Below are 17144 nucleotides of genomic sequence, written 5' to 3'. Positions count from 1 at the left end.
GATTCTGGCATCACTTGCTAAACTGCAACAAGTAGTATTCTCAGTTACAAAATAAATTAAAACATAACTTATAGGAAAAAAGTGGCAAATAAATCAAAGCGTAATTAAAAGGATTTAACAGGGGTGGCAGTTGTAGTCTAGTGGTTAATGTACTGGACTAGTAATCAAAAGGTCGCTGGTTTAAGCCCCATCACTGCTAGATTGCCACTGTTGGACCCTTGAGCAAGGCCCTTAACCCTCAATTGCTTAGACAATATATATTACTGTCACATTACTGTAAGTTGCTTTGCATTATAGTGTCTGCTAAATGCTGAAAATGTAAATGTAACAGTGGCAAACATGCCTCTGCCCCAAGTTTAAGCGTGTTGCAAGCATCAAATTCTATTTTATTGATTGACTGATATAACAGTAACTACATTTATAGGTTGGGCAATATAAGGTTAAGGTTAAATATCACCCCATGTGGAAGCACTAAAGCACAATTTGATTTAAAGTTTAGAGTTTTGTGAGTTTAGAGTTTTTATGAAACATAGCATTATAAACACTCGTCAGTGGGTAACAGGGCACAGTAGGTATCCACAATCTGCCCAATCGTCACTCAACAAACTATAAAATAGTAGTGGCCCTATCAATAATATGAAATAATATTTCCTAAGATTGCTGCACTCTAATGTGATTCCATCAATACTTTCCAGTAAAAGCTGATTTAGGAAAGAACCACATGCCTCTATTCACTTTAATGACTTGTTTTTCTCAGTTTTAGTCCTTTTAGCCCTCACTTTCAGTGGAGACATTCAGCAGAAAAGACCATAAATGTTGAGACCTGACCTTTCTTTCCAGCTCTTGAAAAGTAGTGTTGTTATGTATGAAGTTATTTAGAGAATTGAGATAGCATCTTCTTTGAATAATAGTGACCATTTGGGAAGCATGTGCTGTAAAGGTTCACTGCAATCATTTTCAGTATTACACAAAAGATTGATTGTTTTTTCGAGGTCACGTTGATTTGCAAGATTGGCCAAAATAAATCAGAATTAGCACATGGAAGAAATTTTGCAAAAATAAACTGTGTGAGTGTCTGTGTTTTCCTTCTATACACAAAATGAATGCTATGACAAGGACCAGCTTCACAAAAGTTTGACTTCTTTCAAGATCCTCTAAATGTGTGTTTTGTAGGGTTTCTAGTCATTCATCAAAGGGACGTTCACCCTGTCATCAGGACATATAAAGAGAAAACTGGGAAAAATATTTATTGATGTTTACAAGCAAAGCTGAGATCATAAGCTACATTAATCCAGTTATCTTGATATATTTATAATTTATATTTATATTTTCTGCATTTAGCGGACGCCTTTATCTAAAGCGACTTACAGTTCTGTGACAGTATACAGTCTAAGCAATTGAGGGTTAAGGGCCTTGCTCAAGGGCCCAACAGTGGAAACCTGGCAGTGGTGGGGCTTGAACCAGTGACTTTTTGATTACTAGTCACGTACCTTAACCACTAGGCTACAGCAGCCCTTGCTCTTGATGAATGTCCATGTGCTCTGTTATTCAACCCCCAGCCTCAATACTACATGGAACTTCCTTTTGCCTTGATAACCTCTAATAAGTAATTTCAGTAGGGGCAAACAAACACCTCTCTTGTGGAATCTTTATCCATTCTTCTTGTGCAAAAGCTTCCAGCTCATTGAGGTTTAATGGCTTGCTCCAACTGCTGTCTTTAAATCCCACCAAATATTTGTTTTTTTTATGGGATTAAAATCTCGAGACTGAGAACATCACTCCAGGCTGTTTCAGTAATGATTCCCAAACCAAGCTTTGGTTGAATTGTAAGTGTGCTTCAGATCATTGTCTTTCTGAAAAGTCCAGTTATCATCAAGGGTCATTTTACCACATAACATTTCCCCCTCAAAATAGTTTGGTATTTTTAGACACATAGTCAAGACCTTGTTTTTTAATCAAGTTTTAGATTAAATTAATTAGTCTAAGCATTCACAGAACTGCCCTTGACGGTCATAAAGTGAGAACACACTCCTAACTGATCAGTACACTAAAAGGCTCGCTAAATAAAACTCAGGGCAGGGACACTTTATATGCTGCAACAGGGGTTCAACACAGTGCATTCGTTCAGCAACAAAACCGTAGTCCTTCCTCAGTAAGCAAGGCTATTACAGCTTTTATTAAAATAGAAACTGCCAGGCGTTTATTCAAAGATGGCCTCCGATGAAAGCCATAAATCCAACTGTCAGTAGAATTGCAAGTTTAAATTAATTGTGTAATTAAGATTTTCTTTGCTTGGCAGCTCTGGCTTCTAATGGATCTGTGACAACAGTGATCTGATCATGAGGAGGACTTTAATGCAGTGTTTAATTACTACTCTGAGATGATGCACCCATTCGCTCTGTCATCTGATGATCCAGAAAGCTGTTTTGCATCAGAACAGCAGTCGATCTAAACAAGTTGCACAAATGGCTAAGAATTACATGATGAGATCATGCAGATGAACTAAATCCTAATATAAAAACAGAGATCCAGTGCAGCTGTGAGCTTTGGAGGTACAAACCCTATTTTCAAACAAGTTGGGATATTTTGTAAGTAACAATAAAAAAGGATATGAGATTTGTTGATTCTCTTAAACGTTTAACTGATAAAAGTAAAAAGAAAATATTTCCAATGTCTAATGAACTTACATATTACATACACATTTAGAACCTGATGGCCAACACATTCAAAAATAGTTGGTACAGAGGCGTGTTCCTTTGGTGTGTAACCTATGCTGTTAATAAGGCTTGGGAACTAGGAACTTTAGCTGACGGTCCACGATCACTGCTGACTGACTTTCCACTTCATAGTGCACCATACATTTTAATAGGAGACAGATCTGGACTGCAGGCAGGCCAGTCAAGCACACATATTCTGTTTCTATGGTTGTAGCACATACAGATTGTGCTAAATGTTTTGCTAAAATAATCATGGACTTCCTGGGAAAATACATCATCTTGTTGGCTGCATGTGTGTTTCAAAAATTCCAATATAGGCTTCTTCTTCAGTGGTCCTTGGTTCAAACATATTTTGGCATTTAGCAGACACCTTTATCTAAAGCGACTTACAGTACTGTGACAGTATACAGTCAATGTATACTGAGCAATTCAGGGTTAGGAGCCTTGCTCAATGGCCCAACAGCAGCAGTGGTGGTGCTTGAACCAGCAACCTTCTGATTACTAGTCCAGTACCTTAACCGCTAGGCTACAACTGCCTACATATTCAAGTCACCCATGCCAAGATAGATGCTGGTTTTTGTACCTTTCACTGATAACAGTCTGGATGGCCCTTTTCATCTTGACATCTGTTTTTTCCCCCCCCTAAAACAGGCTGAACCATAAACTCATCTGACCACAAAGCACTGACTGTCAGACTATCTAACTATATCTATATAACTCCAGAATACAATGACTTGCACAGGTAAACGTTTTTTCCCAAAAGCATTACCCAAGATTAAAATAAATGAGCATGATGTTGGTACTGCCGTTATTTACTACATACATTTTTTGAGTCAAACAGCAACTGTTGTTTGACAAAGATCCTGTTTTGGTCCTGTAAAGCTTGTGAAAAAAAGTACAGGAACATAGAGAGTCGTTTGCTCATTAGCAGGACTGAAGACAACAGGCTCATTTCAGCTGGCTGAGGCAACCTCTTCCTCGTCCTCGTCAGGCTGCCAGTTCGTCGGCTCAACGGGTGAAGACCCGGGTGTTGTCAGTTTCAATAAGAATCCAGAATCTTGCTCCAGGAGCAATTTATTTTCTCACTTCTTTTTTTCTTATCTTATACTTCTGTTCAGTAAGCCCGCTGAGGCATAACCCAGACTTTATCAGAAATTCTGAGATAGAGATTTATCATTCTGGTTTAGTAGCCAGTACACAATCACAGCAGTTTTAGCTGGAAGATTAAATGCACTGGTAAATGATGACCAACAGACATTAGGTGGCACATGGTGTCTTTATGTGTATGCTGTAAAAATGTTTGTCCGTGCCTGATTAAGTTTGTTTATTAAATTGTTTTAATGCCACTTATTATGCTGTAGGCTGCATTAGGATGATGGGTAATTGGCTCTGTGAACATAAATTATTCAAAGACAAAAGGCCTTAGCCTTGGAGGTGTGTGTGTGTGTGTCCATCTTCTTGCACTTATATTTATCAGAAGGCATTTTTTAATGCTTCAGTGCATTAGATCTTTTTTTTCCCCTCTAGCTGTCTCGTCTCCAGCCAATGACCTTCTGTCTGCCTTGTTTCTGTAACATCTCCATCTTTAGCCTGTTCTTCTTCTTGCTCTGGTCATGCTCAAAAAAACATCTAACAAAAGCATATAAGGTCCCCATCTTCACCTCAGCCAACCAACCAAGTCAAGGGCAAGCTTAAAATGCAAAAGATATGAGAGAACCAAATACTGAGATGAGAGGAGTTCCCTGCGGGAGACTTCTAACTGCCATGCATATAAACGAGTAGAAAACCAGCATTAAAACAGAAAATAATCAATTAGGCGGGGAAATTACAAGATACAAGTGTTCCTTTATATACTTTAAGGTATTGACATTGAACGGTGAGTGAGATAAATATTCGACAACTTGGGTTGTGTTCAATTAGTTTAAAGGGCTTATCGATTGAATTTAAAACTAACCAAGGGGTATATGAGTGTTTCACAGCTTTTCCTAAATAAATACATTATTCAACAAAATGAGTGTATTACCATGTTTTGTTCAGTGATGTAATCAAAGTTATCATACACTACATGCAGTAACTGTTTATTCAGATGCAAACCTTACCGATTTATCCAAACTGAGAATGTTATATACATTGCCATGACGACGGAATATGCATACCTGGGCATTAAGGTCCAGAACAATTGCTTTGCAACGTCTAGCCACAATGATTATAGCATAGGATGATAGAAGTGCTGTTATGGCATAGTTTTCTCTTCTTTTTTTTTTCTCCACTAGTGGTCAACGTCAGCACCATATGCCAAGTGAAATGCACATGGCTAAAGAAACTCCAGCGGACCTGCACAGTTTGTTTGTTTATTAGGATTTTAATGTCATGTTTTACACTTTGGTTACATTCATGACAGGAAACGGTAGTTACTCATTACACAAGGTTCATCAGTTCACAAGGTTATATCAAACACAGTCATGGATAATTTAGTATCTCCAATTCACCTCACTTGCATGTCTGTGGACTGTGGGAGGAAACCGGAGCACCCGGAGTAAACCCACGCAGACTCGGGCAAACTCCACAACAGAAAGGACCCAGACCGCCCCACCTGGGGATCGAACTCAGGGCCTTTTTGCTGTGAGGCGACAGTGGTACACACTTAGCCACCGTGCCGCCCCCATATGCCAAGTGACATGCACATGGCTACAGACCAACATGGGTGAATACGGCTGGACTGTCCAGCGGACCTGCACAGTGCCCTAAGCCAAACATTATTGGACATTAATAAGGATTATTCTAAACAACAACTGAAAATTTCTGTAAATTATTATTATTATTATTATTATTATTAACTGAATCAGCAAAAATCACGAATGACACACTCCAAAATCTTGTAAAATGCCTTCCCAAATAAATGGAGCCACAAACTGAGGGTAAACACCCTTTTGTTAATATGGGTTTAGAATAAAACACCCAAAAAATTAATGGTCAGCTATCCACAGACTTTTGTCCAAATCGTGTGTATTAAAGTTGACCGATACATGTAAGCTTTAATAATAATAAAATGCCGTTCGAAGGCCTTTTCTGTCTATAGTATTAGTATAAATACCAGGTCAACAGATCAATCAATCCAGATCAGCAGATCATTGTTTGAGTAAATTCCTCCAAACAGCTCAGCTATGTAAGAATGGCAGTGGCCTTGCCCACCGTCCAGCCGAAACCAATCCTCCCTTTAACTTCTCCTCACTGCTTTTCAAGGGCGGCGCTCCATTGATCCGAGGTTCAGTGAAGCTTCACATAGTTTCTCTCTCTTTGTATCTTTTTCCTTCTCTCTCAGATGGCGGGGGCTAGGTGGGGGCATCAGAGCTCATTTTTCAGCTTACGCTGTGAGTAAAGGTTATAGCTGACACCCTTTTCAATAAGTCACTGCCTGCGCTGAGGAGCATCTGCCCAAACTCTCGGCACTCCCCCGGGCCTGGGAGAAGGCTAATCGAATGCACAATAAATATCATGATTGATGCTGGTAATGCCAGCCTTCGCTATCCAACCTGGTTTCTGGGGAAGGTGATCTCATTGTGATGGAAAAGGCACAATCCTGGGCTGCCTGTCTCCGCCAGATCCACATGAAAATAAATCAATAGTGATTGTTCCTTTTAAGTTTAAATTTCTAGCAGTTTAGTCATTATCCACTAGTTCAGTCAGATGACAGCGATCAATCAGGGCCATGAGATGCCAGCTGCATTTTTCCCCTAACGGAAGCACAAGCTACATTTAGGGAAAGCTGAACATGCTTGAAGTAAAGCACTAACTGCCAATTCTATAAATATATGAGCTAATGCATTTGCATGAACATTGATGACTGGGTTAATTAGCACTAAGCGCTTTATTAGGTATACCTTTTTGGTACATACATTAATTGATTATTTTATAAGCTACCTTAGACTGGGTTAATTAGGCTATCCTGGACTCTTGCCCAAGGATGGCTACAGATGTAGTTTGTTATTTATTATTATTATTATTATTGTTGTTGTTGTTTTGCTATTATTATTATAATTATTATTATTATTATTATTATTGCTATTATTATTATTTATTTATTTATTTTTATTAATTAATTTAATTTCATTTTATGTATTTATTTAATTAATTTTATTTAATTTTTTGTGATGCTGGATATATACTGTATATATTTTTTCTAACACATGATTTTTTGTTTTCTATTTGGCTCCCACAATGCACTTCTTTATTTATATTATTCGAAACGATGAACTGCTGATGCAAAAACATCTCTTCAATTTCACCAGCCAACCATAATAAGCTTCCCCCACAAACCTACACATCATCTACCCATCTCACCCAAATCCAGTCACTCACCCACCCACTCAGTGCCCAGCTCTGCTATCCTCTTTCAAAGTAACAGATGCAATAAACTGCCACACTCGCTTCCACCCTCACTTTCACTGCTTTGTTTGCAATAACTTTGGAGCTGTGGAATGATATTTTACTAATCTGATTTTTATGAACATGAGGGTATGGATTATTGAGATGCTTTAATGCTGAACTAAGGGTGCTGGTGAGCCAGAGCTGGCTGAATGTTAATGTACCAATGAAAGTAATGAAGCATCACAGGGAGATGGAGTGAAAGACATGGAGACAACAAAAGAAAAATCAAGGATGAGAAATGGATCAGATTTGAGAAATTTAAACAATCTTGTATTAACATGTTTATTCCTATGTTTGCTGGAATATAAGATGCTAAAAGGATTGATGAATATTGTTGCAGACATTTTATATTAAAGAATTTTTAGCACTTCAAAAACAACAACCAAACCAATTCTGCCCTATATGTTCTAGTTTCTCAGTACTGATTCTGAAGTACTCCTTTCTTGCACACACTAGTACTGTTACTCATCTAACACACCCAGTATGAACTTGTTTACTAGCTGCTGGATTTAACCATTTGTATTAGGAGCACAGAATACAATAAATGAGCAGAGCAGTGGAACTCCAGAACCAGGTTTAAGAAACAATGGTTTGAAAACACCTGAATACTAATGCTGATAAGAACATTTCCTTGTGCTAACTGATTAAACTCTATTTTTATTCTTCTTTTTACAGATCCTACAGCAACCACAAAGATAAATTTCCCAAACATGCATTTAACTGACAGCTTTAAGAATGTAAAGAGAACATCATGAACCATAAGTGAAAAAGCTCTGTGTTGACTGCAGAGGTGAGAAAAGAACAGCAGCGGTAGAGGAGTGCTTGTGAGCGCTCACCACTTCTCGGGGCAGTAGGGCGTCCTCCTGTCTGACGACGAGCAGGCTAACACTGCCTCCCATTGGAGTGGAGCGGAGTAGAGATACCACCTCCTCCTGAGATTTTCCATTCAGATCCACTCCATTCACCTACACACATGCAGAGTTCCAGTTAACAAACGGGATCTCACTTGTATAAAGAGGCCAAGTCTTTCTTACCCGTATTGAGCTTTCATATATTCATAAGTGTTGGTGGAGATCACACTAAACCAGTATCTTATATAGAAAAACCCTATTCATGATTGTAATGCTGTTTTGTATATCCACCAAAACAAATGGTTTTGAAGGTTTGAATCTCAGTGGTGCCATGAAGCGACCAGGCGTCCATGGACATGTGATTAGTGCCATGTACAGAATATTCCTTACCTTACACCCAAAGTTTCTGAATGAAACCAAATCTACTATGACCCTAACCAGGATAAAGCGTTTCATAAAAATGAAAAAATAAATAATAAACTATGCTTTCGTCTGAGGGTTCCGAGATGTCATGGTCATGTTATAAAATTTCTTTACTGATGATGATGTTCAAACTGAAACCCTGTTTAACTATCTGTTTAACTAACCTGTTTAACCCTGTTTAACTAGCAGTGATGGCTCAGTGGTTAAGGTACTGGACTAATAATCAAAGGTTTGCCGGTTCAAGCCCCACCACCGCCAAGTTGCCACTGTTGGACCCCTGAGCAAGGCCCTTAACCCTCAATTGCTCAAAATTGTGTTCAGTCATAATTGTAAGTCGCTTTGGATAAAAGCGTCTGCTAAATGCCGAAAATGTAAATGTAAACTATCTGCTTAATTCCTGAACATAAAAATTATCAGTTAATATGAGGGATCTTCAAGACGTCTTCACACTTTCATAGTTTGGTTAGAAATGGTGAGGATGGGAGGAGTAGTAACTGGTCGTGTCTGAGAGAGAGCTTTAGTCCGGATTTAGCGCCATCTGATTTCCACCTTTTTGGATACTCATAGAAGCTTTAAGGGGAAGAAGATTTTTAATGTGATGATGAGGTGAAAGCAGCGGTGCATCAGTGGCTACAAATCTTAATCAAAAACATTTTTTGCTGATGGCATTAAAAAGTTGATACGATGCTGGGAAAAATGCATCGGAAGGTGACTATGTAGAAAAGTGATTTGTTTGAAGAACCAATTATTTTAAATCTTGTATAAGTGTCTTCCTCAGATAACGTTTTAAGACCTAAAACTATTATAATTGGTGCTCAGGTGGCACAGCAGTCTAATACACTAGCCCACCACCACGGGTACCTGAGTGCAATTCGAGCCAAGTTTAATTCTAGCATGGGCATAAGCTCAACTGGAACATTTAACTGTGTTTAATAAAGGCCTGAGCGAAAGAATAATCTAAAATAAGGGCAGGCATTAGCCAAATTATATGCACTCACTAAGCACTTTATTAGGTACACCTATCTGGTATTAGATATATTAAAAGCCACACCTACCAGACAGAAAAACTCTGGGTATACAATTACTGACTGTTGCTTTAAACAATTTGTCACCCCTTTGTTCCTCATTTATCAATACAAAGCAACCTCTATAGGACTCTGACTGACTGACCAGATAATGTTTGGGTGGTGGGCCATTCCCAGCACTGCAGTGGCACTAACATAGTGTGTGTGTTGTTCCGGTGAGTATCAGGCGCAGCAGTGTTTTTATTAATTAGCACTAGATGTAGATGTACAGTTGTTGGATAGTAAAGCTGGTTTCTTTTTCTTGCACAATGTATGGTAATCAGTGGACACTTTTTGATTACAGAACACTGCTGGCTTTATATTTTTGGTTAGTCCACTATTCCACTACTAGCATTCACGTATTTTTAAGGTATTAAAAATCAGACAATACTGCTGCACATGGTACACTTATACTAGTACACCACACACTACCATGCTATTAGCATGTAAGTTTCATTGTGTTGGGAGTGGTCCACCACCAAAAACATCTGGTCAGTGGGGTTCCAATAGGGGTACCTTTCGATTGATTAATGAGGTGCAGGGGGTAGAAACGTATTGAAAAACAGGTGGGATACAGACAGTATTTATACAGCCACAAAGTTCATTTGTATGGTAGGTGTAAGCTTGATAATCAATGAATGTACATACCAGATGGGTATACATAATAAAGTGTTCGGTGAGTAGACTACAGCTGTTTGGGACCCATCTGTACAAAACCAATCTAAAATATATGAAAAGCAATATGCACTAAGGATTATTAAAAGCTTGTACAAGTGCTGTGGCATTTAATTATGAAGGCAAAAATAAGCAAAGGCTCACTACTCATTTCCTTTTTCCACTCGTGCATCTGGGTCCACAACCTGCTGATGGTCAAAACATTCAAACATGGCAGCAGAGAGTGAGTTCTGGCTGCTCTAATTTACACACCAGCATGACTGCGATGATGCTGACGCAGAACAAGTGCATGAACAGCGGTGTGTTGATGGAGCTGGGTGAATGTGTGACTCAGTTGGTGCTCTGTAGGCCACTGAGAGCTGAGTCAGTCTCAGCAGAGGGCTTAGCTTCAGACCTGAGCTTAAGTAGTGCCTCAGTGCCATTATCTCACCAAATAAAGCTTACTATAATAATAAACCCTTAATACCTATAATTATATAATCTATAATAATAAGAGTTATACAGCACACGTTTCTACTGTCTTTTAGATCATCTAAGATGAGTTCATTCACAGAGATCTTAGCAGTGTTTCTGTATAGACCTGATGTTTTCTTTGTGTAATAGAACTTCATGTTGCATTTCTTGATGCAGCAGTGGACTAAGTTAAGTGACAATGGTTTTCTGAAGTACTGTTGAGTCCATGTGGCTATAATTATTGCAGTAGCATAAGGGATTCTCAAACAATCCAGTCTAAGGTCTGGAAGGTCACGCACATTAAACAGTGGGTTTTGGCCTTGCCATACATAGACTAAATTCTAAATCTAAATTCCATGAATCTTTTCACAATGTCATGCATGGTGGATGGTGAAAGACCTAGATTATTTGCATTCTTGCATTGAGAAATGTTCTTTTTGTACTGATTGATAATTATCCCATCTTTACTTGCATAGTTTTTAGTTGATCACCTGCTTATTGTGGAATGATTTAAGACACTGTAACTTGAATATTCTGCCTCTGTGTTTATATTTGCACAATACAATAAGGTTGTTTCAGACCAGTTTTGGAAAAAAAATTATGTAACTCCCCAAGCTCAACAGCCTCCTCACCTCTAGTAACTGGTCTCCAGCTTTCAGTTGGCCATCCTCAATAGCAGCTCCACGAGGAAGGATGTTTTTTACATATATGGGAGCAGAGCCTCCGATTGGGACATCTCGCGATGTAATACTGAAACCTAGCCCCTCCGGACCTGAGAAAAGAGAATGACAATAACAAAACTATCAAAAACACAACAGAGTCAGTAAATGTTCAAACAAAGCCATTTATGTAATCACAGTGTATTCATATTCACTGGTCATTTTGTGATTTTCAAATCTGATACAAGAGGTCAGCTAAATGATAATGAAAAACTAGAAGTAGTAGTAACTAGCATTAGGTGTTTATGTACTTTAAGCCTCCCAAATTGACACTGGCCACCCCAGTTCTAAAATTATCACTGGCCTAGCCAGTTTGATGCCCTCACAGTCATGCAACACCCCCACACGTGTACACATTTCCTTCCTAAATGCACCACTGTGAAAGGTATATTAGGCCCAATTAAATTACAGGTCAGACTGAGGCCCAAATGCAACTGTATCTAATAACCAAAGTCCATCAGCAAGGCAATTCTCAATTCCTTTAGGTGTGTTTAAACATACAACACTGTAAACATACAGCCAATGTAATTTAATGGTTCAGGGCTAACTGTAATCAGGGCTGGGCTTCCACACCATGATATTCCAAGTTTTGCTGCATCTAAAATAATAGGCAGATCTCATGAGCATAATAAGATTGTGATATGGTGTACTTAGGTCTCAGTACATCTAGCTCTGGTAATACAAAGCACTCATTAGGTGGCAGGGGTAATGCAACCTCTTTTACATTGCTCCTTTCGAAAAATCTTTGATGACGCTTGATGCACTGAAGCATCGGGCAAATTGAGCTTTACAGCTTGCCACAGACGCTACTAAATCCTGGGAAATGTTGTTAAGGGTTCAGGCATGAGGTCTCTAAAGCAATTTGCTTGCCATCCACAAAGCAACCATTTTTTGGAGCGGCAAATGAATATAAATGGTCCGACAGAGTGAAGCTGTAGAGAGTGGAGGGAGTCAGTTCAGCCAGAGCAAGAAACACACGACGACGCTGACCTTATTGCCGGAGCAGCCCGGCATTACTCTAAACATCCAGACGATGCAAAGAGCGATAGATGTTTCAGAAAATGGGCAACCTGATTAGATATCCCATTTATTGCTATAAGTCTGTTTTGTTCACTACTTGGGCCTTTTAGAATGCAATGCTCTCGGCCAGGAGATGAAGAAACATGGATCTAAAATAATAAGTGGGCTCATTTTGACCCATTTGAGCTGTTCGCGTTTTAAACTTTTATCTGCAATCAGAAACAACAACAATGGCCTGAAAGGTTATTACGGATAATCTGATGTCCTTTTCCAACTCTTAGGACATTAGGAGAGGCCAGCACTAATGGCACTCAATCAGGTAATTAGAGAGATGCCTCCCTAACAGCCAGCTGCTAATTAATTACTGATGTCTTCTCTTCATTTCCTCCTTTGTATTGTGTGTAAAAAAAATAGCCAAAAAGCTAAAATTTATGAAATAAAATTTAAAAAAATACATCTTGTGGCCAAAATAGCTTTTTAAAACTGAGGCGAGAAAGACAGGAGAGTCCATTATTTTATTAGAATAGATGGACAAATATAATCAAAAAGCAGGAAAGAGAAAAGGGAAAGAGCTCTATGCATTGCAAAAGAATATTTGCCATTTTTTTGCCTAATGAGTAGAACAAGAAATAACCTGACTGTGGTACCAGAAAAGAAAACCTCAAAAGATTAGGCCGTGAAACTAGCTGAAAATTCAATAACAAGCACCCCAACCTGATCTGACCAGACAAGAAGAAGAAATGTCCTACAGTAATGCTCTGAGATGTGTAGTGTCTAGTGAGCTTATGTGTAATGTAGTGTGTAGTGAGCTTATGTGGCATAATGTTAAGAGCTCTGATGCTGGTAACAGCAGTGTCTGAGTTCAGAAAGTACATGGTGTTGTAAGAACCTTGCCATTGGAGGGACACGGGTTAGTGCATCTACAGTGCCAGTCCCAAGCACTGATAAATAAGAGGGATGCGTCAGAGAGAGCATCTGGCGTGAATACTGTGCCAAATCAAATATGCAGATGAATGCTTTGGTTACCATTGACAGGAACACCCGAAAGGAATCACTTACACTTTAGTACCTAAGTTTAAGCTTAGGTAATCAAGCTTCTGACACCTCTCTTGTGGAATCTTCATCCATTCTTCTTGTGCAAAAGCTTCCAGCTCACTGAGGTCTGATGACTTCCATTTCCTTCCAGTCTACATTTAAACATTCATCTGGAGACTGAGAAGGTCACCCCAGGATGTTCCAGTACTGCTCCCTTAGCCAAGCTTTGGTTGACCCAGATGTGTGCTTCAGATTATTGTCTTGCTGGAAAGTCCAGTTATCACAAAGGTTCAATTTCACCAAAAATGCATAACATTCCTCCTCAAAATGCCTGGGTATTTCTGTAAATCCATAATTCCATGAAAGGTTTTTCTTTGTTGTCCCAATCGCTAAGGGCTTTGGATTACATTTTTGGGCTTTCTCCTACAGCCTGACTGGTTTGCTGCTGTGCCATAAGGTTTGAAAATTCAGAACAATACAGAGAAAATTTGTGTCTCTAAAATTGAAATTTCATACACCCATTGTCCTTTTGGTGCAATGAAATAATATGCTCTCTGAGCATTTATGAGCACCTTAGTTTTCCCCCATGGTTGCAACACACCTTGAACACTTGAATCTCTGCGTGGTGTAAACATAATAATATTTTACTGTAAAAAAGACGTGTAGTGACTTTTTCAGACCTGCTTATAATATGACTAGCACTCAGCATCTGCTACTTTAGAAACAGAGAAAAAAAGCAGACATGAATCACTGGGATGCATCAGGACAGCATAAGGATGCAGTGCCTACAAGACTATTAAGACTTTATAATGCCATTATCTACAAATAAAATATACAATATATAATACCAATATCAGAAACAGATATACCACTGTAAACATTTACAATATACTCAGATTCAGAATGGCCCAACTAAAAAGGGTTTCCCTGAAACTAATTGTTAGTCTGAGCACTGCCTGGGGATAGTGGTAGCCTAGTAGGTAGAGCTTTGGGCTATCAACTGAAAGGATGAGAGTTCGAACCCCAGCTCTGCAATGCAGCCATTGTTGGGCCCTTGAGCAAGGCCCTTAACCCTCTCTGCTCCAAGGGCGCCGTACAATAGCTGACCCTGCACTCTGACCCCAGCTTCCAAACAAGCTGGGATATGCGAAGAAAGAATTTCATTGTACTGTACACCTGCATATGTATATATGACAAATAAAGGCATTCTATTCTACCAAAACATGGACACCAAAAGAGCTTTTTTGCCTAATTTCTGACTATAGAATGAGACATTCCTTTTGTCCCTATTGAGTTAAACTGCTAAAATTGCTACCAATACCACTTCTTGTTCTCTCATACAGAAAAGATTAATTAAAAATACATTTCTAGAATTACTCCAAGACTGCTGATGCTTTGCTTAACTGTAGCAAAAATGGCAATTTAGGCCACTCAGGTGACGCAGTTGTAAAACACGCTAGCACACTAGAGCTGATATTTCAAACTTGTCGGTTTGAAACTCAGCTCTGCCATTCGGCTGGGCTGGGTGGCTACACGAACAACGATCGGCTGTTGTTCATACAGGGTGCAAGCTGGAGTCGGGACCTCGTAACTGATGCAGTTGTAGCAGTTGTAGCCTAGCGGTTAGGGTACTGGACTAGTGAGCAGAAGGTTCCTGGTTCAAATCCCACTACTGCCAGGTTGCCACTGTTGGGCCCTTGAGCAAGGCCCTTAACCCTCAATTGCTTAGACTGTAAGTCGCTTTGGATAAAAAGCGTCTGCTAAATGCAGGATGCGTCTGATGCAATTACGACCTCTGCTGGCTGGTTGTGCATCTGCACAGAGTCGAGGAATAATGCATTGATCAGGGTGTGGCTCTCAGTACACAAAGCTGATCCGCATATGAACTTGCTTCGTGCAGGTGAAAAGACGCAGTCGGCTACTGAACACGTCGGAGAGGGTGTGTGTCAGTCTTGCTCTCCTCAATCAGGAGTGAAGATCAGCATCGGTAGAGAGGAAGCATAATGCAATCGTGTAATTGGATACGACTAGATTGGGAGGAAAATTGGGAAGAGTGCAAAGAAAGGCAATTTAAAGAGTCCAATGCTTTCTTTTTTTCTGCATACTGCCCACCACTAACACAAAAAAAGGTGGTGGTGGGTTTGGGGTGGCTTTTATATTCGACTATTAAAGATGTGCCATTTCTATTTATCAAACAGGCCCGTTTCATGGCAAGTGTGTGTCTCAGCCTGAGCTAAAATGAACAGTTTTCTCTCTGCCTGCAGCTCTCTTTTCAATTAAAGCAGCCAATGTGCATGCCCTCTGAATACTTCTCCCAGTGGGACAGGTTGTCGGGGGTTTGCTGTTTGTTGTCAGGGGTTTAATTGTGTCTCTTCTGTCTTCTACTCTTCCTGTGCAAACCTAATAAAGACTAGCATATCCAACCTGCTGACAAAGCTTGCCTTTTTTCCTTCCCTTCAATTTAACCTGCAGGAAAGTGTGATTAAAGCATTAGAGAAAAGCAGTATGGAAAGCAAATGACTGGGTGAGGTTTTAAACTTTCCGACTATTAGTGTTTTTGTAGAAGATTCTGTTTGAAACCTGCAGTGGTCAGCTTTGCTTTTTGGATCTCGTTTATCGGTCATGCAATGATAGCCAATCCCACACATCTGTGAGCATTTCGTTTAGCATTCTCATCCAAGGCTGACTTCAGGTGTGTCCAAAGAAGCACACACAAGTCTAAAAGTCTGATTGGTGAGTGAAATGTGATAGGGAAAATTTTTTAATGTATGTACATATAGTCTATGTATACACATTTCGTATCCTCTGACAATTAGAGCAACACTAGCTGATCATGACATCTGTAAACTTACATATACAAAGTAGTAGTAGTAGTAGTAGTAGTAGTGCACTCCTCTAAGCATGTACATACAATTGCTCAATAACAATGCATGAGCAGCAGCTAAAAAGAGAGGCGTCTGGCATTATGTATCTCAGAGGAAACATATGTTAGCCATCACCCTTCCAGAAGAGTAGCTCTCATGCACCAGTGGGCAATCAAATCAAAAGACCGTGTTAATCTAATCATTTCTTTTATGCTGGACTTGACAACGGTGTTATGATGAAATGATGACAGTCTGATTAAATCAAGTCATTTAGAACAAACTAGAAGCCCCTGGTCTGTTGGCTCCTAGATATACGCCGTGTCTGACAGACACTCCCAACACAGGTATAAGTTTGTGTTTACACCATAAGTGTGTGCATGTTTTTCTACAGCATTATATATTTGCACCATGTATATTTCATGCTGACTCTGTGAAAGACACTGGAGGGTGAGAGAAACAGTATGAAACGCTTTGATAATACTGCTGTGCAGAACCAACAGCATTTGGATAAGCAGATCAAACTGACCTGTAGCTTAAGATTCACTCTCTGTAGCTATAGTGCTTTAAAGCGCTGACTGTGTTTGTTACCAAAACAGTTACCATCAGCTATTATTATTATTATTATTATTTCATTTTTATCAATTACATTATCCTGTTTAGAGTCATAAGGGGTCTGATTAGAAACATGTCTTTGTTTCTGGACAGTTCTGTAATAGCAAAGTCAAAGAAAAACCACAGACCTTGTGTACAGCACTTTATAATCTTATGGGTTTGATTCTGAATTGATGTTACTGCCATTTCCACCTATCAATTACAATCAACCATTATCATGAAGACATATTATTAAAATTCTGGTGATCAGGGTCCTTCTGTTTGCTTTAATTATCCCTGATAT

General features: G+C 39.3%; 1 protein-coding gene across 1 annotated transcript in view; it reads right to left on the bottom strand.

The window, feature by feature from the left end:
• pard3aa (par-3 family cell polarity regulator alpha, a) overlaps positions 1 to 17144 on the bottom strand; it is a 537783-nt gene that overhangs the window by 217007 nt on the left and 303632 nt on the right. The window contains exons 10-11 of the mRNA XM_062991183.1: positions 11244 to 11383; positions 7982 to 8110 (exon numbers count right to left, since the gene is read on the bottom strand). Of these exons, the coding sequence (XP_062847253.1) occupies positions 7982 to 8110; positions 11244 to 11383 (269 nt within the window). The remainder of the gene's footprint in view (positions 1 to 7981; positions 8111 to 11243; positions 11384 to 17144) is intronic.

Source organism: Trichomycterus rosablanca, chromosome 3 (genome assembly GCF_030014385.1).
Source record: "Trichomycterus rosablanca isolate fTriRos1 chromosome 3, fTriRos1.hap1, whole genome shotgun sequence".
NCBI lineage: Eukaryota > Metazoa > Chordata > Actinopteri > Siluriformes > Trichomycteridae > Trichomycterus > Trichomycterus rosablanca.
This window is presented reverse-complemented; position numbering and strand designations above follow the sequence as displayed.